General features: G+C 42.8%; 1 protein-coding gene across 3 annotated transcripts; it reads right to left on the bottom strand.

Moving 5' to 3' along the window:
* Positions 1-111: 111 nt before the first annotated feature.
* On the bottom strand, positions 112-23,234 carry NARF (nuclear prelamin A recognition factor). Of its 3 annotated transcripts, none has more exons than XM_088176562.1 (12): positions 23,144-23,234; positions 17,102-17,154; positions 16,514-16,594; positions 15,505-15,648; positions 13,773-13,905; positions 12,095-12,229; positions 7,714-7,832; positions 6,733-6,862; positions 6,014-6,086; positions 3,507-3,644; positions 2,803-2,960; positions 112-2,248 (listed from the first exon to the last, which is right to left on the bottom strand). In XM_088176562.1, exons 2-12 carry the CDS (start codon positions 17,126-17,128, stop codon positions 2,007-2,009), a joined length of 1,380 nt encoding a protein of 459 aa, XP_088032688.1. In that variant the 5' UTR covers positions 17,129-17,154; positions 23,144-23,234; the 3' UTR covers positions 112-2,006. The 3 variants fall into 3 exon arrangements, with proteins under 3 accessions (XP_088032688.1, XP_014740548.2, XP_014740547.2); XM_014885062.2 differs by having other exon boundaries at positions 23,152-23,220; XM_014885061.2 differs by lacking the exon at positions 23,144-23,234 and adding an exon at positions 17,673-17,717.
* Positions 23,235-23,254: the final 20 nt, after the last annotated feature.

Raw genomic sequence — 23,254 nt, 5'->3', positions numbered from 1 at the left:
TTCAGAACAGCAAGGCAGCTCTTGTGTAGTTTCCTGAAGATCTCCTCAGAAAAGCAAACTGGTTTTGTACCATTTCACCCAGTATACACACATAAAAAAATAAGCACACTGTACAAAGAGCAGCAGCAATATAATTTAAACATGCATCCAGCTACAAACCATATATACAGAGAAACAGGCCTGTACAAACAGAACAGGAGCACTTTATTACATCAGAATTCTGGTGGAGTTTCTGGGGGAAATGATGGCAGATCATCAGACCGAAGGAGGTGTATGTTGCTTTTGAAAGTAATCTGTTCTGAAATGTCACACAAACACCCCCACCTTTCTCTAGCAGACATCTATTACAGTTCCAGCTACACACAGCTCTTCCCACGACTCCTGGACTCCCTTCCCATACAGAGGTAGATTTCTGTCGGTGTTCTGATATTGCACCACGTTAACTATCCTTCTTATCACAAGGAACAACTTGCAGAGGCTAATTAATGTAATTCATGGGCATAATCTCATTGTGGGCATTCAGGTAGTGCAGGAAATCAAATTCATTTGCACTTCAAAGAAAACCTCCCTCCAAGTGCAATGGTTTGTTATTTAGGTGGAGGTCCAATTGAAAACTGCAATTTTTAACAGCCCCACATTAAGAGAGCTATTTCTTGTCAGCAGGGTAACCCTTCACTGTCTCTCCTTTTCTGCCTCCCTGGTCTAGCCAATGCCAGGTCTTACCCTGCTTTCCCTGATGCTTCATCCCATTCCACTGTGTCCAGGTTAAATGTATATTTTAAGCACTCACAGGTTTTTGCAGGATTTCTTACACAAGCAGTTGTAACATTGAAGAAATTTGCAAGAATATTCATTCAAACTGCATGAAATGGTTAAAAAAGCACATCTACACTTTCAGGCTGCCTAAGGAAAGCTAGACCTTTGCTAGCTTCAAACAGCCATTAATCTTAAACAGATCTGATGCTACCAGGAAAACCTGCACAAGTCTGGCAGGAGTCAATTTCTTTTGTCCATCACATTCTTGAATAACTCTGACAACTAGGAAGTTGCAGACAAGCTGCATGGCAGTACCACTTCACAATGTCTGTTAAATGAACCTCTAGAGCATATTTATAAAAATAAGTGCATCAAAATTCCTGATGCCAGAGTATTGTAACAGATGAGCTCACAAGCATTGCTCAGTATTTTTTCTCAGAGGCACCCCAGGAAGTTATTTTTTGCAGGTCTTTCAACATGGAGACAAATGAAAGAACAATCTGGGCATGTTCCACTCTCAGAAGGCAAAGCAAGCAGCCCCACTCCTCCTGGCTGCAAGCTTGGCTGAAAACTTAAATGGAAAGAAAGTTCTCTTTTTGTACCAACCAAACTATTTGCAACTATTTTAAATGAACCTTTTAGCATTAGCTTCTCAGATCCAGTTTCTGTGAAGCATTCTGTGACACTACATCAGTAAGAAATGGCAGCTAGTTTGGTGCTGAGTATTTTTTGCTGAATTATGGATACAAGGATTATAGAAATTCATTACATCTCTCCATATACTCACTTGTCCTTTAAAAGGGCCTTTTCCTTAACAAAGTAAGTAAATCCCAAGTTACTTCACACCAACTGCATCAATACTGAAATTCCTGTTGACTGTTCTCCTGTGCAGACCTAGAAGTAAAATCATCTTTCACCCTTTTGGAGGAGCCCATTTCATGCAGTGAACCCTTCACTTCAGGGAGTAACTGGATCAGGAATTACACTCCCTGTCCCTGGCAGAAAGGGCTTATGTACCTTGCAAGATCAGGCTTTAGAATGGAGAAATTCGTTGTAGGCAGGAAATGACAAACAGTAAAAGTTAAATGACAGTGGCAGGAACCAGGGCTTTTGGAGACTTGTCTGGTTTTGCAAAGCAAAGGTTCTTCCCGAGAACAGTCCCGAGCTGGGCAGAGCCTCGCTCCCACCCCAGCGGTGCACGGAGGGTTGCAGTGCTGCCACACAGAGCCTCGGCTCCGCACCTGCAGCCATTACCATTTGATATCCAGACTGCTCGTGCTTTGACTGACTGCACTGTACGTGGTGTGCAAAGTGTCCTGGACCTTCTTGGAGTCCATGCCCTCCAGCCAGTCCTGGTACATCCTCTGCACGTGCAGGTTGGTTTCTGGCAGCCTGACAGGAATTGCAGTGTACATCTCTTCCATCTGGGCAAGCAGGGCTCTGTCTGGTTTGCCATCCTCAGTCTGGGCCTGGCCCTTTCCATTGAGGCACCCTTAGGGAAAAAATAAATTAAAAAGATAGAAGGTGATGGAGAGTTGATATGAAAAGAAAGTGTTAACTCAGAATTCATTTTTTCACACTTCTCTAAAGGATTTTTTTTTTAAACTTCCCCCCACGCTGTTACAATTTTTATTTACCTAAAGTGACTCTGATATCAACTTCATCTTAATGGAAATGAGGTTTCCATATCACAAATCTTTCTCTGCATTCTCCATGGTTTTATGATCCTAATTATGTTCCTTGTCTTCTCTTGCCCTTGACAACAACCATTTCAGAGTATCCTCTGAGGTTTGGCAGTGCAGTGCTGGCACTTATTTATAGGTCAGAAGAGAACAAATAGCATCGTGACTAATTTTAGAAAACTCAATCATTTTTTGAGCCAACACTACACCTGTAATTGGTGTTTTGGACTCTTCAATAAATAGTGAGATTTTAGATTATTAAGAAGAGAATTAAGAGGGAATGAAGTGCCTGCCTGTAAGGCAGTTTTCCTTTGAGATTTAAGATTTATGTGCAGAACAACTGCAGATCCACAATTATTCTTACCTCCTGGGCAGGCAAGGACTTCTACAAAATGATATAAAAACTTTCCTTTTTTCAACTTCAGGACCATGTTTTGGATATTTCTAAAGCCATAAGCTGCTGCAAAACGCAGCACTGTCTCCCCATCCTTTTCAAGGGTAACTTCTTGAAAGTCCTTGTTCCTGTCAAGACACAGAGACAACATTTTAACCCCTGCATTCCCAGAGGAACAATCCAACTGTGCCACTTTGTGTTCTGATGCTCCAAAAGGAACAGAACAAGTACAGCAGTGAGACCAAGGTGAACTCTTCCACTTTCTAAACTGAGTTAAGGAGAAGCTGGGGTGGAATCTTCATAAGTAAAATTCGACCTAATTTTTAAGTGCAGGTAAGGTTTTAATAAAATGAGTACCAGCAGGAGCTGCTTTCCACTGAGACTTGCAGGTTTATAGCCTGGAACTGCTTTTACTGCAGCACCAACCAAAGCAGGGGAAGTTCCTGGGCTTCAGGAACCAGTTCCTTGCAAGAGGGTGGCCAAACCCAGCACAGGCCTCCCAGGGAGGTGGCCAATGCCCCAAGGCTCTCAGTGTCTCAGGGGCATTTGGACAAAGCCCTCAATAACATGCTTTAACTTTTGGCCAGCCCAAACTGAAACCTTCCAGCTGAAAATACCCTCCTGTGTTCTAGCTCACCCATTCTACATAACAAGGACACAGAACTCGAACTTACTTCAATGCTTTGTAGGTTATCTCCTTCACATCCATGCCAAAAAGCTCCTTTGCAGCATGTTTAAAAATGTGCTCCAGGTAACCATCAGATCTCTTCCCATCATGCCTTACTACATCTCCCTCCTTCAGGTCATCAAACCTTAGGAAACAACAAAATGGAAGATCAACTCCAAAAATGCCATTCTTTCACTTCAATAGTTTCTCCCTCTCCCTGTCTCTGTACAAAACACCAAAAAGTTTTGTAGCACTGAGAACACATCACATTTTTATTTATTACAGCTTAAAAAAATGTAAATTATTCAGGACACCAGTGAGATGATGAAAAAAATTAATAAAAAAGATGCAGGGCTTTCCATGTTGAAAAATATCAAGCAACAGTAATTAATAAGAATGCACCTTCATCACAACCTGAAGATTTTGTAATTCCAGAGCTATTTTGGGGAAAAATTATTTAAATACAATTATTTCAATAAATGATCATTCTTTGTCTGTGAGAATACAAAACTACTTCAGAAGTTGCACATCTTTGCTGGCAATTCTCCTGCTTTAGGAACTGTTTGTCACAGTCTGTAACACTGTGCCAATAAAACCACACCAAATCAGTACAGCTGCAACCAGGTTAGAATGGTGTACACTGAAAGTAAGTGCTACACTATGGTTCAGGAGAGAAAATGGGAGATCATATCCCAAGGGCATCTCCTGGAAGCTCACCCCTCCTCCAATTAAAAGCAGCTCTGGAGAGCCCACATTCATACAACTGTTTTAATACCCAACACTTTATCACAGATTGCTGCTGTGCTGGGACTTGTTTTAAGAGGATGACTTCAAGTTGTTTAAATTTCTCTGCAAGATCTATTTTTAAGACCCCAGAAGAGCAAAAATTTATGTCATTAGGTCTCACATTTAAACCAGTATAATCAGACTAGTCCTTTTAAAAATTAACATTATTTTCCAACATAAATTGAGGGCACTTGGATTGTTCAGCCTGGAGGAGATTGAGGTCAGATGTCACCAGGATCTGCAGCTCCTCCTGAGGGACAGCTCTGAGCTCTGCTGTGTGACAGTGACAGGACCCCTGGCATGGCTGGAGCTGTGCCAGGGCAGCTTTGGGTTGGATATCAGGAAAGGTTCTTCCCCAGAGGATGCTGGCCCTGCCCAGGCTCCCCAGGGAATGGGCACAGCCCCGAGGCTGCCAGAGCTCCAGGAGAGCTTGGACAGCTCTGCCAGGATTGCACAGCATTGCTGGGGGTCTGTGCAGGGCCAGGGGCTGCACTGCCTGATCCTGGTGGGTCCCTTCCAGCTCAGGATATTCTGTGATTCTGTAAATTGAGCTAATGAACCAGGCACATTCTGAGTACCAGCTTGTCCTTTCATTGGCCAGGCTGATAGAGAATTAAAAGACTGTCTGTGTGATTCTGATACAGAATTACAGGACTGTCTCTGTGGTTATTCCTGCTAGAACTCTATTCATTCTCATTCTGTGTGACAATCTCAGGCAGAGGCAATCATAGGAGCTGCACTACAGCTCTGAACATGTTCCCATGGACCCACTCTAATTTCTCCCCTCTAGGTCCAAGCAGGATACTAGCTGGAACTGAAAAGGATTTTTCCAAACTTCCAGAGCTTTCTGTTTTGTGCAAGACAGCACATTTATTGCTCCACTAGCAACCCTTTGGAAAGATACCAAGGAACATCTGTCACAGCTGAACAAAGATCAGGGAGAGCAGCCTCTGTAACTAAGTCTGAGAATTAAACACCACACATGCTGCCCCCTGAGCCAAGCATAAGGGATGGAAACAAAACCTCTCCAATGCTTTGTGTGCTTCTCATCTAAAGCACGGTTTAGTTTGACCTAATCTTGAAAAACTGACTGCTGTCCTCAGTATAAAAACCAATTAATTACCATTTCCTGAAAGGGTGCTGCTTCTAGCAATCTACATGAACAGATTGGAGAAGTGGAAATTTGCTGTCAGGATGCTGCTGTGAAAGAGAGGGGAGCCCAGAGCAGATGGTGAGCCCCAGGACTGTGTCCCTACAGCTTTGTGGGAGGCAGATCAGACTGCTGGGCTCTACACAAAGCACAGGAAAGCTCTGAACAGGGTCAGCAACCCCAGCCAGACACACTTACTAGCAAGGCTGGAACTTCATACAGTCAAATCTGTTATTACTGCATTGAAATACAAATCAGGAGCTACACAAATCTGCAAGTCATAAATTTTAAAGGAGTTACTGTATAAGGGTCATTACCTCAAATTATCTGCTTTGCATTTAGACAGTACATGCAGGTTTATATTATCTATTTCATACTACTTCTATATATAGCAATGAAAAAGAGAATATCTTCCACTATATAAAGAAGCTGAATGCTTTAATACTCAGGCTTCGATGCACTTTTTTTCTCTAAAAAGAAAAACCATTATTCTAAGCAGTTTTACATTTATGTTGAAGATGTTCCAATATGTCATTTGTCATCAAAGTAAGGAAGCAATCCACAACAAAACTACTTACAAAGTATCAACAGCTACTTCAGACACATCTTTCATAGACACATTTTTCTGTTCCATTATTTGGACAATTTCACCTGTGGGAAAACACGACATTTTACTTTCAGCACAAAGCACAACACACACTGTGCCTCTGTTTCAGAGATCAACATCCCAACACTTGCATGTGCTTTATGTCACATTCTCCAGCTCTTCCTAAAGTCACTTCCCTCCACTAACTGGGAAGCCTGACACTTCCAGCCCCGAAAAAGAGGGGCCTTCAGCTTGCCCAAACTCTGCTTAAATCCTCAGTCTTTCTGTTAGGCCAAGTTTGGAAATATCCAACCTACATTGCAGAATGTTAGGACACTAAGGCTAAAGACAATATCCTCACCAAAAGGCAACTGATGCCATGAATTAGGAATAATTCCTAATAAAACAATGACCACAGACAAGTCAGACAATCCTTTTAAACATGGATTTCCATAACTTTGACCTTCTTTAACAGGCTGACAAAATAGCTGAGTTTTTAGACGAACTGCAAAAGGAAAGGATGTGCCATTGCCTTCCCTGTGCAGTACCTGTACTACCAGGAGCACAAAAATATGTACTAATCTTTAAAGCAGAAAAAAGCCAACCTTATGACTAAGGCAGACTTGAAAAAAGCAAACTCTGGCATAAAGGTTATTCTAAAAATTGTGATTCACTTATATATTTATAGATGGTAATTTAAAAAAAGTTAACCTGATGTCAGGACACAATCAACTTCTGGTGAATTATACAAGGCAGTGTAGAAATCTTCTCTCAAGGCTTCCAGCTTTTTGTCATAACAAGGTGCCACAACTACATGGAAGATTTTATCAGGAGACAAGTTCTGTGGAACATAGAAGGGAGCACATGTGAACTCCATGAAGAGCAAAAGACAGCTTGAAGGATGACAGGGGCACAAGTAGTGACATAAACTCATGCAGGCAATACCAGGAATAAGCCCCTACCCATTACATTTAAAGAATGTTGCACACAGATAATGATTTGCCAGAAGTCACAAAGCATCAGCAAACTTCCAGTCAGTCTCCTGGCTGGACCATATTATATTCCCTCACATTTTCTGCAGCTTTTTGATTGCCTTAGAAGGTGAATACAAGTCAGGAGTTCAGAGTTCTGGTTTCTGGCTGTCACTCACTCACTGTCACCCACAGCAAGCCCCTCAGAATTTGTCTGTCCATGTGCAGACAGCAGCCCTTCCCTACAGGATGTGCCTGTAGTTCCATTTAGATATGATATATAAAGAACAGCAAGTTTTTCAACATACAAAATTGAAGAGATAGAAAGGTTACTTCCTAGGATACAATGCTTTTATTGATCTCAGATAACAGGGCAATTTCCACATTATTCTCCTCCACTCCTGTTTCAGTTGTGCTGTAGAACTACACAGGCAGCATTTCACAACAAAACCTTTAACTGCTATGGATTTAACTTTAACCCATAAATATCTAAATCCATGTTGCACTGGGGGTGCAAGGATTGCTGCCAGCTCACACTGCACTGCATGAAATGAGATTCTTTGTACATTCTTCTCATCATGGGCACTTGTACAGCAGCAGAGCACCACTTCTTCTTCAAGTAAAAGACAAACATAATACACTAAGATCTGTAGCTCAGTAGTAAAGCCCATCTTCTCTATTTAGAGGAATATAATGGTAAAAAAAGCCCAGAATTACTTACTTGCTGCCTGGCAAAGTAGCCCTTCACTAGGGAGCCCATGATCTGCTGTGGAGACTTTGCAGTGCAAATGTGAGAGGTCACCAGGTTGGTGAGGACCCTTTCAGCATATCGGATCCAGCCTGGAAGCACAGAAAAATTACAGGTACAGAGAAGTTACCCATAAGCACAGTAAGTGGCAGCAGTCACAGAAAAAATCCTGAAAATGATGACACTTTACAACAGGGAGGACACTTCTGTGTAGGCTGGAAGCCCCCCTTGGGAAACATAGGAAACCTCAAGGCTCTGTTAATAATGCTTTAATCAATAATTCACTGTATCATTAATTCTAGACCAAGGTCCACTGTGAACTTCATGACCTGTTACCCCTTTCTTCATGCACAGATTTAACAAAGCAGAAAGAACAAGACCCCAGCTAACAGAATTTGACCTTCTGGACCTCAGCCCCTAGATCACCACATACTACAACAAATGCAGTTTGGCTGCTTAACTGTAACCTGGTGTTTCCTGAGATTTAATATCCCTGCACCCAGCCTGCCTCCCCTAGAACAGAAGAGTCACATGAAAGCATTATTACAAGGTGCACATGGATTAAGCCTAGGAAAAAATGGCTTCTTTTATTATTGTTAGAGTAGCCACACGTTCAGAAACACCCCCCACACTCACAGGAACTCACAGGAAATCTCTCTGTATGCAACACTCTGTCCTTAGTTTCTCAGGAATCTGCCTCTCTTCCACCAGATCCCTTCAGCATTCCAGCTGGGGCAAGCTGTGGATACTCACAGCACCCCAACATCCACAGCTGTTGTATTATTCCCCTAGTACATGAACAAATCAAGCTATTTAGGGTGTGCAGTTCTTTCTTGAGCTCTGTAGCTCTTACTGAAAAGCCCAGAATCCTTCACAGCAAGGTTTTGGAGCTTTTTTCATCTACATGATCCCTACACTGTGCAGGAGAGTTAGGCCCAGCCTTCGAGGCAGGTGTGCTGCTTTTAGTGCTAAGAAATGGTGAAAAAAATAAAATCACACTTTGTCTTCAAGCACATTAGTGATTACATAAAAGAGAGAAACTGCTGTGCAGTACATGCTGCCCAGGAAGGGGAAAACCTGGAGGTTAATTTTTAAGCTTGAAATTATGTAAAAACACCTGGTACTGTTTAAGTCGGAACAATACCACAAATGCCAACAGCAGCACAAAACTGGGATGCAGAGCAGTGTTCAGACAATGTCTCTCTGTAGCAGAAAAAGTTTTCCCAGTGTAATAAAATCTTTTAGTGATGGAAATGAGAAGGTGCTAAATATTAGGAAAACCCCAGGAATCTCCAGCTGTTTAAATATTCCCAAGTCTTGTTAATGTACAGACTTCAAGCTGGTTTCCATGAAAAACCTTGAAGGCACACATCATCTTCAACAAGCACTCATTTCTGCCATAGGAAAAACTGAGGACCATGGATTTATCCATCAGGACTGTGCAGGATTTTGAGACTCTGAACTGGAAGTTAACCTCATGTCCACCTTCAACTGGGACTTGAAGTCCAAGACATTACCTACAACAAAGCACTGAATTTATTGGTGCTGATAAAAAGCTGTATTAGCATATTCTGCATGATAGGTACAGCCTACTGCTTAAATGGCTTTAGCCTCAAATGCTGCCCAAATAGAACAAAAATGGCTTAAAACAAAACAAGGACAGTTTGTAAAACACTTGTACTCACCATTAATCACCCCAGCACTCCTGCTATGAGGATGGTTCTTATAATTGGAATGTTTTTGATATTGTAGTCATGACCTACAAGGAAATTTCACTAAATCCTAAGAGATTTCTGAGAGGTATTGTCTGAAGCAATTCCTTAAATTGTTTCTGTCCTTGTAGTGGATGGAACAAGTGTCTCACAGCAGCATCTCCCAAAGATCATTATTCTCATTAGTCACTGGTTAATTGTACAGGCAGCCTGTGTGAGTGAGCATTTATCTGCACACCACACACACACTGCTGCTTCTGCCCACTCATCACAGGGCTGAATTGCAGAGCCACATTTAGGGAAAACCTCAGACACCCCATTCTTATATCAGGGTACACCTGCACTCATCCAGAACCTACACCCTTCATAAAATCATTTGGATTCTTGGTCATTTTTTGGCTTGTGTTGGCACCAAAGAGCAGTAGGCACTACAAATCAGCATATAAGTTCTTGCATATGTAGCTCAGAACATGTTATTTTTGGTTGGTTTATTGTGAGATCATGAAGATGCATGTATTTATCTGTAGGAATTGCAAAAAAACAAAGCAAACTTTTACTACTGTAAAACCCCATTCCTGGAAAAGGCAATTGATTGACTGAGACAAAAGCATTAGAATCCTCAATACTAATGATCTTCCTACTGCTGCTGCAAGTCTGCCCCACTGGCTTTTCTGGGAGGACTCAGAGATTGGCAGTGCCTTAAAAACACTGGATTTTCCAGCAAGTGCTTCATGTTGCTCACCAGCTTGGTACATTAAGGAAGGGAACTGATTCTTTTGAGATATTACATATACTGTCAGTAGTAACACTTCTGTTCTTTCAACAGGAAACAAACCAAAAATGAGCTCACTTTCCCCCAGAGAGTAGCAGGAGGTAGACAATTAAGACAGGGACAAAAATGAGCTTTTCTCAGGTTCTGGACTGTCCAGGTTCTGCTCTTTGTTCGTGGTAGATGTTACACCCCAGACTGCTGCAGAGGGTGAGAGGTCTGTGCAGTCACACACCAAGATAAAAAAAGAGTAAAGCATTTATACTTGAGTTCACATTGACCTTGCATCTACAGAGCTATTTAAAAACCATTTTGTGCTAAATAAACTCAGTAAACAACATCTCTGGGACAAATTTATGTAATCTGAGGCTAGAAAAAGGAAGGAGGAAAAGGAACAGAAAATGCACTCAGACAAATAAGGTCAGGAAATACAGTGAACAACCTCACTTTAAAGATGATTAATCAGGATTTTTGCTTTCTCTAATTGCTAACAGAGAAACACACCATGTTTTCAAAATGAATTTACAGTGATATTCTGGATTAGTTTCCCAGAAATGGAAAGCACCCATGCTTCTGTTATCACCTCTATCACAACAGGGAGCTGACACCAAAATCAGCACTGACACCAGAAACTATCTTGTGCACATCACACAAGGACAAGAAAAGTGCTCCAGTAACTATTTTAAAGTATTTCCACTGAGAGCAGCAGATAATCTCAGCTCTGTTTCCAGATGAAGAAAATTAAAATTATCTCAGAATTTCTAAAAGAAATCCTCGGATTTTGATTTTTACCTAAAGCACGTACAAGACAACAAAATGAAGTTCCAGGGGTGTTTCAACTGCACAGGTTTTATATGAAAAAGAGCAATATATGGTATGTCTGCTCCTGAAGATAAGAGGTTACACTAAGATAACAGTAAAAAACAGACATGTTTTTTATACATATATGTAGTACTTAAAGCATAACCCAGATACTTCCACTACAAAATACACAGAACAAACAAAAATAATTCAAACAAACAAGTATGATTCAAACAGCAGTATTTAAACTTCTAATCAATGACAACAGCAGATTCTGGGGTCACCAACTGCAATTCATCATCACTTTAACATGTCTTTAATAAATGCAATACACTTATTTCAAAGCTAGCAAGAAATATATTGGTATTTTTATCAGTCTTTTGAAAAGCAACACTGAACTTTAAGGTGGAGTTGAGGAGGGTGTTAGGCAAAGGAGTTACTTCTACCTTCTTTTTGATACTTCATTTTTAGGAATGTGACTTTTTACTTGAATTGAGATGGTGCTGTGCTAACCATGGAAAAAGTAAACAGTGACTGCATGTTCTGCATCTTTTCAGCTCTTACACGTGCAGGTTCTGCTTACAACAGAACACTCAGGTGCCAGGTTCCCAGAAGTGAGACATTAGCGAGTCAAGTCTGTGACATTTAACGTGAGAATTACTTTCCAAGTATCAGACATGGCCATCTCACAATCACCACAATGAATGGCACTTGCTACTTTCCCCTAGGCTTAAATAGCAAGTTCTGAACTTTGCTTAAGTAATGGAGGTTGTGGTTTAATTATATCAAAGCTCCTTTAAGATTCTTTTCAATGAGGAAACGCCCTGTTACACTCTGTGGTCTGAACACACAAGCAACACCCACTCAACTCCTCCATTCCAGCTCTGGTTTTCAGTTGCAAGCACTGAAATGTACTGAGGATGACCAGTGATACTGGGAACAAATACTGTGTGCTTGGTGTCCCTCAAAAACAAATCAAAACTGCTCTAAGTTATGTAAGGCTCCCAAAGGGCTCATTCCTCCATATGAGAGCAGGTTGAGGGGCAGGAAGGATGGATAAATCAGTTCTCACCAGGGCAGGCAGAGGCAAACATTGGTAAGGCATGTTCCTCCTGGTTCCTCCGTTGGTACCGCTGCACAAATTCCCTCTGGCTTTCCAGGATACTGAAATCTGCAGCTATAGTGGTGTCAAATACATAATGCACCCCTAGGGAAGCAAGCAGAAAGAACAGGCAATCATTAGAATGTTTCCACCTCACAAAGCCCTTTCAGAGTTCCAGGTCTATGAAAAATCTTGAAGGATCAATGGGTATATTCCTTCCCCTCTGCAAATTTTCACAAACAGCAGTCATAAATAAAAGCCACATACTGGAAAAACATCTTCTACATCCTGAGTTTAAAAGGACCACCAAGGGGCTAATGCTGCAAGCAGCACTGCAAACATTCTCTGCTTCCTTCTGAGCACTTTGCATCTATCACTTTTAGTTCAATTGAACAGGATGTCACGACTCCTGGGTGACATGCAGTGACTCTTGCATTGACTCAATTTTCTTTTAAACACATGCTGAAGTCACAAAAAATGATACCCAGCTAAGAGGCATATCTGCCACTGCTCCAGTCGTGTGCAGAGGGACAGGAGCATATCACCAACACAGCACACACCTTCTGGCTGCTCATGTAGCAACACACTCCCTATAAGCCTACGTAACACTGAGCACATCCCCACAGAAGTGAGTGTAGATAATGAATGCATTCTAGGAAAACTGGGGCCCACCAGAACTTAGGAATGCTTTGAGATGAGGAATATACACTGGGTACAGAGAAAAAAACATGAAAAATGAGTCTATATAGATAGAGATGGGAGGAAACAGTTTATAGGTTTATTATTGCCCTTTTTCTTCCTTCAAGTAAATAAAAAGAAAAAACCCAAACTTATAAGGAATGTGGCTTTTGCTTTTTATTTAAAACTTTGTATATAATGAGCAAAGGAAATACAGGAAAGGAAATTTATGTTTGTTAACATAAGACAGGCAGATACTACAGTTCTTGTAATTTCAAATTACAGGAAAAAAACAGAACTGAGAATTTTCTAGAGATACAATGTGTCAAAAGGACTGAAAGGAACTTAGAATTAGAATTATCTTCTCCCTCAAGTTATAAAATAATGGGAAGCTTGTAACTAAGCCCTCCCTGATTACTTGGTAGCAAAAGTTTTGGAGCCAGCTCTACAATGTCCTTCTGTTCTGTGACCTTTACTGTGAGCAGCGAATGTCTCCAGTCCATTTGTCACCCTGGTGTGTGTGGCACTGGTGCCTGGCTGTACCTTCACAGAGCATGCAGTTCAAACTCTGAACAAGGTTGTGCAACAGCACCTTAGGACTGCATAACAAAATATCATGGAATGGAATCCCACCATTGCTTTTCCTTGGGAGGAACCTTCAAGTTCATCCAGTTCCAGCCCCTGCAGGGACACCTTCCATGATCCCAGGCTGCTCCAAGCCCTGTCCAAGCTGCCTTGGACACTTCCAGGGATGAGGCAGCCACAGCTTCTCTGGGAACCTGTGCCAGGGCCTCACCAGCCTCATTTCTTCCTATATTTCTTCTATACTAACCCTGCCCTGTTTCACTCCATGCTTGTGTCTAAAGGCCTCTCCAGCTCTCCTGCAGCCCCTTCAGGTACTGGAAGGCTGCTGAGAAAGCAAAACAATCCCTCCCTTTCTGCTTCACCACCATAACAAACACAAACTTACCAAGACTTTTGAGGAAACCACAGAGTCTCTTGGCTGCTTCATTCACAGAGAGATTGAATTTAGCAGCAAAATAAGGCAATGACTGAGGGCATAGAGACACTGCCAACACTTTGTGTTTTGAGGTATCACATTTCTGGCAAATGAAACAAAGGGAAAAAAAAGTCATTACAACAGGATAAGGCTCCTTGCTTTCCCTTCCTTTCCCATTCCTGGAGTTATTCCTTAAGAGTCTTCTGCTTCAGTGGGCCATATCATTAAAAACCCTGTGAAACAACCCTGAAGTTGCAGCAGGACAGGATGTTCCTCTGATCCTGACAGTGCTCATCTCCAATCATCTGTCCATGTTTCTTTTATATAACTCAGAGGCAATCCAACCCTTCCAGGACAATTCTGTGGCTGGTTTCCACATGGCTTAAGGAAAGTTAAGGGACACTCAGCACCTCTGATGATCTAGTAGGATGAAATATTCTAGCAAATATGAAAAGAGCTGTATGTTTAAACATTAAGAAATAATGTTTACAGAAGCAGGGGCGTTTGAAGCTATAAATACAATTCGGCAAATTACACATCTGATTTTTTGTTAAGGCTCCTGTGTCTTTATCACTGCAGTTGTTGAGGGAAAGTGGCAAGATGGGACTCTCAACAAATCAGCATTTGTAGGCTCTGAGGAATCCTATGAAAATACCCAGTGTATGGTGTGGAACCGTGCAGCTCTAATGACTGTGGCATTTAGCTGAAGATTAATCTTGTGCTTTAGCTGGGACATTTTCCACACCAGTGGAACCCTTGGAAGACAGAGCAGGACTGTGCTACAGACAAGTGTCACCCTGCAAAGGTCAGAGCCCACAGTCTGTACTGATCCACATGCTGGACAGTGACCCTTCAAGGAGAGCTCCTGACTGTCCTTTGCTCACTGTCTGCATTTGGACCCTTGTAGTTGTGATGAAGGTACCTGACTGCCTTGCTGTTGTAGGATTCAGGCCCTTTTAACAGGACCCATGTGACCCTAAAGATTATTTCCCTCCCTTCTCTTCTAATTTTCTCATATATGACAACATCATTCTGTATGGAGAGTTAAACTCCTTCTAAGAAAATTTAAGTGCTATGTAATTAGCCATATTTTTAACATGTACAGATCAAGAAGTTTCAATTCTAGTAGCTTTTGCACAAAAGTCTGGAGCAGAACTAAAATAATCAGGTTCTAAAGATCTGAGTACTACACATAGCAACTAACTTCCAGAAAAAACAGAACTCAGCAGAAAATAAGACAGCAATAGACCACTTACAAGGTTTGCTAAGAATATGGACAAAATGTAGTCAGGTTGAATATATATTAAGAAGAATTCTAACTTCAAAAACATAGGTTTGTATAATGTCGGTACATTAGCACCAAAAACCATCCAGAACAGTCCTAGCAATGAAGGTATGAATATCTACAAACACTGAACTACAGAATGATTTGTTAGTGCAGTAATTAAATCATCACATTGCCAATAAATTTTCCTTTTGCAGGTGCAGTAACTTCCCTCTGGTGTTTACATTAAGTGCTGTGACCTTGCAACTCCAGTACAAAATTATTTTAAGTGTTGCTTGGAGTTTTCACTTCCTCTTTGGAAAAAGCATATCCTGACAAATCTTCACATTATCTGCCTTGGGAAACCAAGCTGCTTAGTCATTCTGTAACTGCCTTCTCCTCACAGAAAACAGCAGGTCACTGTTTGGGTCACTTTACCTTATTAAGGTTGAGAATACGAAAGAACTCCTTCTGATTCTGTTGGAAAACTCTGGCTCCTTCTTCCAATGTCATGCAACTGTCACAAGCTAGGCAGTCACTAAGGAGTACTTTAGAATTAGCCAATGTATCAAACTCATTTTTCTGGTGGCAAAAAAAAAAAGTAAACAATTATTTAATAATGATCAAATGATTTTCAAGACCTCTGCAATGAGCCAGATGAAAAGCAAACACAGTGTCACTATTTGGTTTAAAGCAGGACAATCCATGACACTTGCATATCCAAGATTATTTACAGGTAAACACAATAATATGTTCCATCTCAATCATAGCTCTGCTCCTCCTATTACTGTGAAACTGCAAAATGTTTAAGTGTAAACAAAGATCTAAATTTAGCCCTTAGTCCATATGCTAGTAACTTAATTTGCACTGTGCTTCAGAGCTGACAGTCCCTATCAACTCAGCAAGCAACTGAGAAAACTTTCCCTTGAACTATTAAAGCTCTTCAGTCAGATGTCCCTCTCACAGCAAGGTGGCTTAGGCTTGGTACCACGAGGTAAAATAAACAGAACATAGTCCTGCAATTGAATTGAAATATTCTGTGAGATCAAGAGTTTCACACTCCTGGCTACAACATTATCTGGAGCTCACTTGAGAAAAAGGAATACTTAGATACAAAGAATAAGTAGATATTTTGTCCACTTGTACTATCAAAACTCTTCTTCATATAAGCTCTGTCTCAGTTCTGAAGACTTGATATAAGTCATTCAGCACTCCAAATATTCAGAACTCAGAATTTCTGTTTTGTGTTTACATAGTAAGGGCTTTTATTTCACCTTTTTAAAAGAATTTTGATTCACATGTTAAGGAGATGTATACAAGAGCTCATAATTGTTTTCAACTGCTTGTTGTTTACTTAGTAGTTGAAAGTTTTCTCCTTATAACCTCCTTTGGGATGCACAAAACAAAAGAATAGAGAGTCTACTACAGGTTTTAGAAGGAATATTACCTCTTCAGAGCCATCATTTGAACTCAGTGCATCAACAGACGTACTCTGGGTATCATCATTTTTCTGTTTTTTACTGCATTCCTGAAACAAAACATAAAATGCGTGGATTACACAAATCCTGTTCACTATTCTGTAAGAACACTTTTACAGAAATGCTCATGTCGTTAACCACTGAAACAGTTATTTACAGTGTTTTGGAACACATGCAAGACTGTGTTCAAAGTGCAATTGCTACGATGGAAATAATTTCCCAAGCATTCCCCTGCTTCACGGGTTTGAGAGTTCCGGGCGGTTTAACCGGAGGGGCTGCCCCGCGCAGGCACAGGAGGAGCCCAGGGCGCTCCGTGTCGCCCGGGCACGGGCACGGCCACATCCCGGCGATAAGGCGCTCGGGGCTCCCTCGGGAGGTGTCACGGCCGGGCCGCGGCTGAGGACGCGGGGCTCGGTGACCTTGGGGCCGGCGGCCAGCGCCGCTCTCTCTGCCGGGGCTCCCGGACGAGGCCGTCCCCGCCGGCTGCATCCCCCCATCCCCGGGACTGTGCGCCCCGCAAGCCGAGGGGGCGGGCAGGACCCGGCCGCCGCACTCACCTTTTTGGTGCAGTTCTCGCACTTCATTTGCGGCGCGGTCCTGGCCGCCGGGGCTGCGGGACAGGAGAGAGCGGGGCAGGAGGTGAGACCCGCACGAGCAGCGCCCGCCGCCAGCCCGGCTCCCGCTGCCCTCCCTGCCGTGCGCCCGTCCCCGCCGCCCTTTGTTGCCGCGCCCGCCCCGCCGGGCGGTCCCGGGGCGGGGGCGGCCCCGCCGCGCTCACGTGTCCCGCAATTCCCTCGCCCGGAATTACCCCGCAAACGCCGCCGGCCCCCGGCGCTGCGGGCGGCGGCGAGCGGCCTCGGAGGAGACGCGGGGCGGACAGCGCTGGCCGAGCCCCGCGGGGAAGCTGCCCCCGCAGCACGGCCCTGGCCCCGCACGGGGAGCGGAGCCCCCGCCGCCGCAGCACCCCCGGCTCTTCAGAGCCCCCCGCACCGAGCCGACGGGAGAGCGGGCGGGCACGAGCCGCGCCTCATCAGCTCTACAGCGAAAAAAACAACAACCGCCGCAATCCCCCGCAAGCCCTAACGCAGCCGATCGCGGGGGTAGCGGGGCACAGCGCCGGTCCCGTACCTGCCGCCGGGGCTGTGCCTGTGGCCGCAGAGCGGGCGGAGCGGCCCCGCCTCCTCCGCCGCCTCCCCGGCACGTCCCCGGCCGCGCCCGCCGGGCTCATTGCGGACCTGCGCCGCCGCACGTACGCGGAGCGGCTCCCCCGTGCCGGTGCCAGTTCCAGTCCCGATCCCCGTGCCGATGGGACCCCCGGGCTGCTGCGAGCCCCCAGGCAGCTGTCCCCGCGCCCGGCTGCTTCTCTGGAGCGTCCCTGCGTATTTTTTACAACGCGCTCCTCTGTTATAGCGTACCAACGGATTTCTCCCCCCCGATTTTTGTTTTTTCCCGATGGCTTTAAAGTGAAATGATACTCTGCAAGTTACTAAATATAGCATCATCACCATTTTATTTAACCAATATGCTGCGATTTCAAATTTCTGTAACAAAACACAAGTACCAGCGATGCTGTTCCCAGGCAGGAATCACAAATCCTCATGAACAGGATTATTAAATAGACTCAACCTTCTACAGTCTCAAAGGCCCCAGAGTATTAATCAAGGTGCTTATGTTTCCTCATTTTTTTGAGCCTCAGGTTGTAGGATTTAGATAGAAAGGTTCAAGCAACATTTTGCTGCTTTTTAAAACCCCGGGCCACATGAACACACACATACAAGCAAATGCCTACAGCTACACAGAGAAGTTTGTCAAGTGTAAAATGACATTTTCTAAATTAACCACAGAACTTCCAAAAAACGTGCAATTTCCTGCCTAAACCGCAACTTTTCTGTAACACTGGGTAAATCCCCTCCCGTTACAGTAACCTGTAATGCTTTAAGCCACAGATGTTTTTTGAGCACAACGGCTGGAGACAGGCACGGCCAGCGAGGTTTGTAACCAAGGACACCACTTTAAACACTTGTTCCATTTTCAGGATACTAAAGATAACCCCAGAGAAGAATGTAGTGCTTTTTTTAAAAAAAATTGCAGACTATAGGTGAGTTATCATTGAAGTCAGAGAAATCAAGAATTCCTTAGCTTAACCATGATGAAGCAAACAGAAATGTTTTCATACTGACCACTTAAAGAAAAGTAAGCTGATGCCATTTTAGATATATTCTGGAAAAACATCACTAATATTGGCTTGAGGTACAAATTGTAATAGCTTTGGTAATAATTTTCTGTGCCTCTGTTCTCTTCATTCAAAATGCTCTCACATTTCATACTAGTATATTAGCCCAAGCTTTTTAAAAGCACCACAAGCACTCCTGAGCAATTCCTATGTGACCTAAGAATCTGCATTTCCTACAGACTTGCTGGAATGAAGCATTATCTGACATCTTTCTTGTTCCTGGGGATGAGTATTTTCATACAAGAAAAGTTGTGCCAACCTCCTTCCTTATTCCACCAGGATACAACAGCTGTAGTTGCACTGGCCCATAAAGTGATAGGATGGATGAAAAGTTCTAAACCAGAAATATGTTGAGATTTGCACTTAAAGGCACAGCTAAAATCATCCGGTTTCACACTCTGATCATACTTACATTTATTATCCAAAACTGATAATAGTGATTCTTCAAAAGACATGTCAGTTTTGGATATTTCAGTAACTGCACAGATCATATTTTAAATATTTTTTATTTCACAGAATCAGAGTAGTTTGGGTTGGAATGGACCTTTGAAGGTCATCTAGTGCAAACCCCCCTTCCATTAGACCAGGTCGCTGCAAGCCCCATCCAGCCTGGCCTTGAAAGTTTCCAGGGATGGGAATCTCTGGTCAACTAAGTTAGTCATCTGTTACAGGACTGGATTAAACACATTCTTCTGCATGTCATCAAAGGGCACAAGACTAAATTTCCCCCCATATTTCTTGTATTCACAATGAAAACGCCAGAGAACGGCATAGAAATTGAAGCATTTTGCAGAAATATTGGGGACATCTTAGGTACATACATTAAATATCCCTATTTCATTCTTCATCTTAGGAATACTTAGACTGAATTAATTTCAATTTAAAAATTCAAACAAAAAGAGCTAAAACTTAAACAAACTGAAGAGTGTGCAAGGAATCTCTGTTTCAGTGCATAGTATAAGATTATATTTGTGAAATCATTAGATAATTAGGTGTCTCATTTATTTTATTGCCAAGAGCACTCTCTGCTTCCCATTAACTACGGATGCCATTTTCCCACAGAACAGTGGATCTCTGATCAACCATCACACCAGGCCTGACAGCCTGAGACCAGAAAGCACCATCCTGCTTTAATCTGCCCCGGGGAGGTAAGATACCACCTTTGCAGGGCTGCTTCCCAAAAACCTCACTCTCTGAAAGCTTTGCTATGCCAGCAGTAGGTAGCACTTAAAGGCATCACTTGCTTTTATGGCCACTGTGGCTCCATGTAACATTTATCCCTGCACCTGAAGCACTTACACCCTGAATGAAATGGAGAAATGAGAAGTTTCCTGTGAAAACAGAGTGCTGCAAACAACTGCAAAGTGTTACAGGCTTTGTATCAGTCCTGCAGGGCAGTGCCAGCTGTAAATGCCTCCTTGCCATAGTGACAGCACATGTCACTCCACAGCTGTCAGAATTGGGCAATAAATTTTGGCTAGAGTTGGTAACCATGTGTTCCATGAAATCTGTGCTCTGCAGGCTGCACACACACTGTTCCCATCGAGGTCAGGGGGTTCTGTGGGATGAGCTCATTTCTAACAGGACTTGCAGCCAATTCTGTCCAGCCAAAGCATTTGGTGCTGCTTCCAACCAAGCACTCTGGGAATTTATCTTGGTATGTTAGTAAGATCACACGCTTATTGCACAGCTTAATTCTTAAGTTAAAGACCTTAGTGTGGAAAAAAAAAAGTATAAGGAGTTAGAAAAGACTATTTAAGAAAATGGTCTGAAATAGGTAAAAGCACTAGAATGTCAGACACGTCAAACTAATTCAAAATAAAGGCCAGATCTGTTCTTTCTGCATGTTCTTGGGTTTAGATCAATGACTTAAAAGTTACAAGTGTGTTTACTACACAAATAGAACATAAACACTTCCACAGAATCTATTTTTACATTGTTGAGGAAGAAATCTACAAATAGTCAATCACATATTCCTGAATTGTTTACTTTGGAAAATAGTTTTTGTTTCTTCAGCAATGTGGCTTGGAATTCATTTTGTTCTTTAAGTCCAGGATCAGGCTTTTAAAATGTTCCTTCTTCCTTTTCCTTTTTGGTAGGCATAACAGCACTCACCTACTCCAAAGAGCTGGTGTAAGATCCCCAGATTTTAGAAAAAAAATGCTGTAAGAATCATTAATGGATAGCAGAAGCTTACAAGGATCCTTGCTGTATTTGTTTTGATTGTGTGTATATGTATGCGATTTCCCATTGTTGAAAAAAATTCTCTGTAACTTCATAATTAAATTAAGTCATATCAGGTTATCCTAGTGTGACCTCTGAAGAAGCAGAGTTGCTGTTATTTTTGCAGTTAGTAACACCATAATAAAACATATGCTGTGTGGTTTATGCTGAGTGGAGGGGACAGATTAATTTCTTGCTTATTTCACTCTGCTCTAGACACAAGAAATCTTTTGTCTTATATCAATCAAAACGGCTTAACATTTGGTTTCCAGAGAAACCAGTTGCTCATAAAAACTGATTGACAGCTAATTAGACATAAATTTCTTCCCAGAAGACTCAGTCAGCTGCTTGTTTGGGTTGAGCACACGTGATACTTATTACTTCCTATTTTTCATCCAAATCTAGCAGCTGGTACCTTGTGACTCACAATCAAGCCAACTCATTCTTGCAGTTCCTCACTGCCTTTTCCCATTAAGACACTTACACAGAAACTGCACATCAGTTGGTGTTTTCCACTACTTACACTTAAATGTCTGTGCCATGGATTCTGGGGATTTTTTCCCCTCTATCTTCACTCTGGATTGTTATGAAAAAACACTGATCAAAATCTCAGTTCACCAGAATAGTGTTGAGAACAGCTAAACAAACTTGCATCATGTCATGGCCCTGAGCAAATACACCAGAATATATTCATGTTCAGAAAAAAAGCCGGAAATTGAGGATTTCATTCAGGAAGGACATTCCTGTGCAACTGAGAGAGGACCAAATATCATTTGTAGATGAAATTACACACTGATTTACATAAAGGCAATTTAAGAAGTTAAGCTAAACTACAGATGTCTGCACTTCACCCATCCTGCCTGACATAGGCAGTTGCTTTAATGGATTGAACAGGAACAACTTTCCCATGTGAATGATGTTTGAATGAAACACAAGAGATTTTCCAAATGCAGCCTATTTGTCCTCAACAAGAAAATTACTCTGTATTTCGAGTGAATTAGAAACTTTCCTCCCCAAATAACAGATTTTCAAACCCAAGCCTTCAGCTGATGTACAGTTCCCAAAACTCACAACATCAGTGTTAGACCTGTAAGATTATCACTGATATTTCTGCTTTTCAAATACAAGTGATGTCCACGTGTTAGAAAAAATAAGTTATTTGTTGGTGAAATTGCCTTGTTAAAGTCTAGGGCTTGACATGCTTTAATGATCTCAGACCTAGCAGAGGTTAACAAAGTCTGAGAAAAAAGGATGGCTACTGGCAGTGGACATACAGAATGAAGAATTTAGGGGCCATCCAGCAAGAACTGCTAAGATAAGGAGGAAAGAAATAAAGCCAACTCAGCAACTGTGCTGAAATCAGCTCCAACTGGGTAAAAGGTAATTCTGGCAGGGGGAATCTGCAACCACTGACATAAGAAACTCACCTACAAGAAGGAAAGACTGAGCATGCATATTAGCATGAGAAGTCAATCATTAACCAATAGAAGACAGAATACTGGTCAGTAAGAGAACTGTGTAACTTGTAGCTAGTGAACACTAATGTCTTTGCTTGCTAAAATGGATAAGTAGTTAACAGCTTTGGTGTGCTTGATCTGTGGAAACCTCCACCTGGCACCCCGTGCAGAAAAAAAAAAAATCTCCTTCCTAAACTAGATCCTGTGTCCGTGTTTAGAGAGCTCCTACAATCGGCACCACCTCTCTGCAGATTCCAAAGGCACCTGGCCGCGTTTCTGTGTCAGCTGCTCAAGGTGTGTCAGCAGGGCTTGCACTGAGTGATCTCCACAGGGCCCTTCCAACCCAGCTCCTCTGTGATTGTGCCGCAGCCGAGGCGCAGCACCAGCGCTTTTATGGCAGCGGTGCCCCAAGTGAACCATCGAGAACCCAGAGGTTTCCTGGCCTGCACAGGGACTGCCCGAGCCTGGGGACAGCCCCCAGGGGAGCTCTGTTCCAGCGAGGGGCTCCCCTGCCCTCCCCGACCCCCTCACGCAAGGTGCCATGTCCACCTCACCCATGGCGGGTCGGTCCACTGAGGCTCTCCCCCACAGCCACCCTCACCCTATAGCAGTTCACTCCTCTTGCCACACGAGGTGTCTGCTCTTTCAAAGCACCGCTAAAGTAAAACAACCAAGGAAACATGGACACTCTTACTTCAGCAGCATCCCCGGGCTCAGGCGCCATGCTGAGTACTGGCAGCGCGCCGCCATCTTGGCGCGGCGCCGCCCTCACAGGAGGGGAAGGGAGGTTCACGTCC

This window comes from Sturnus vulgaris, chromosome 20, assembly GCF_052056855.1.
Source record: "Sturnus vulgaris isolate bStuVul1 chromosome 20, bStuVul1.hap1, whole genome shotgun sequence".
In the NCBI taxonomy this organism is placed as follows: Eukaryota; Metazoa; Chordata; class Aves; order Passeriformes; family Sturnidae; genus Sturnus; species Sturnus vulgaris.
Note: the sequence above shows the minus strand (reverse complement) of the source record. Positions and strands in the feature narration are given on the sequence as shown.

What these genes read in the sequence shown, in the direction of transcription:
- NARF (XM_088176562.1), bottom strand. Translation starts at nt 17,128, where the DNA reads ATGAAGTGCGAGAACTGCACCAAAAAG. An exon ending in GTTTGCCTCTGCCTGCCCTG is followed by an intron (nt 7,833 to 12,094) that starts GTGAGAACTGAT and finishes CTGTGCTTCCAG; the next exon opens with GCTGGATCCGATATGCTGAA. An exon ending in GAAGTAGCTGTTGATACTTT is followed by an intron (nt 3,645 to 6,013) that starts GTAAGTAGTTTT and finishes TTGTTTCCTAAG; the next exon opens with GTTTGATGACCTGAAGGAGG.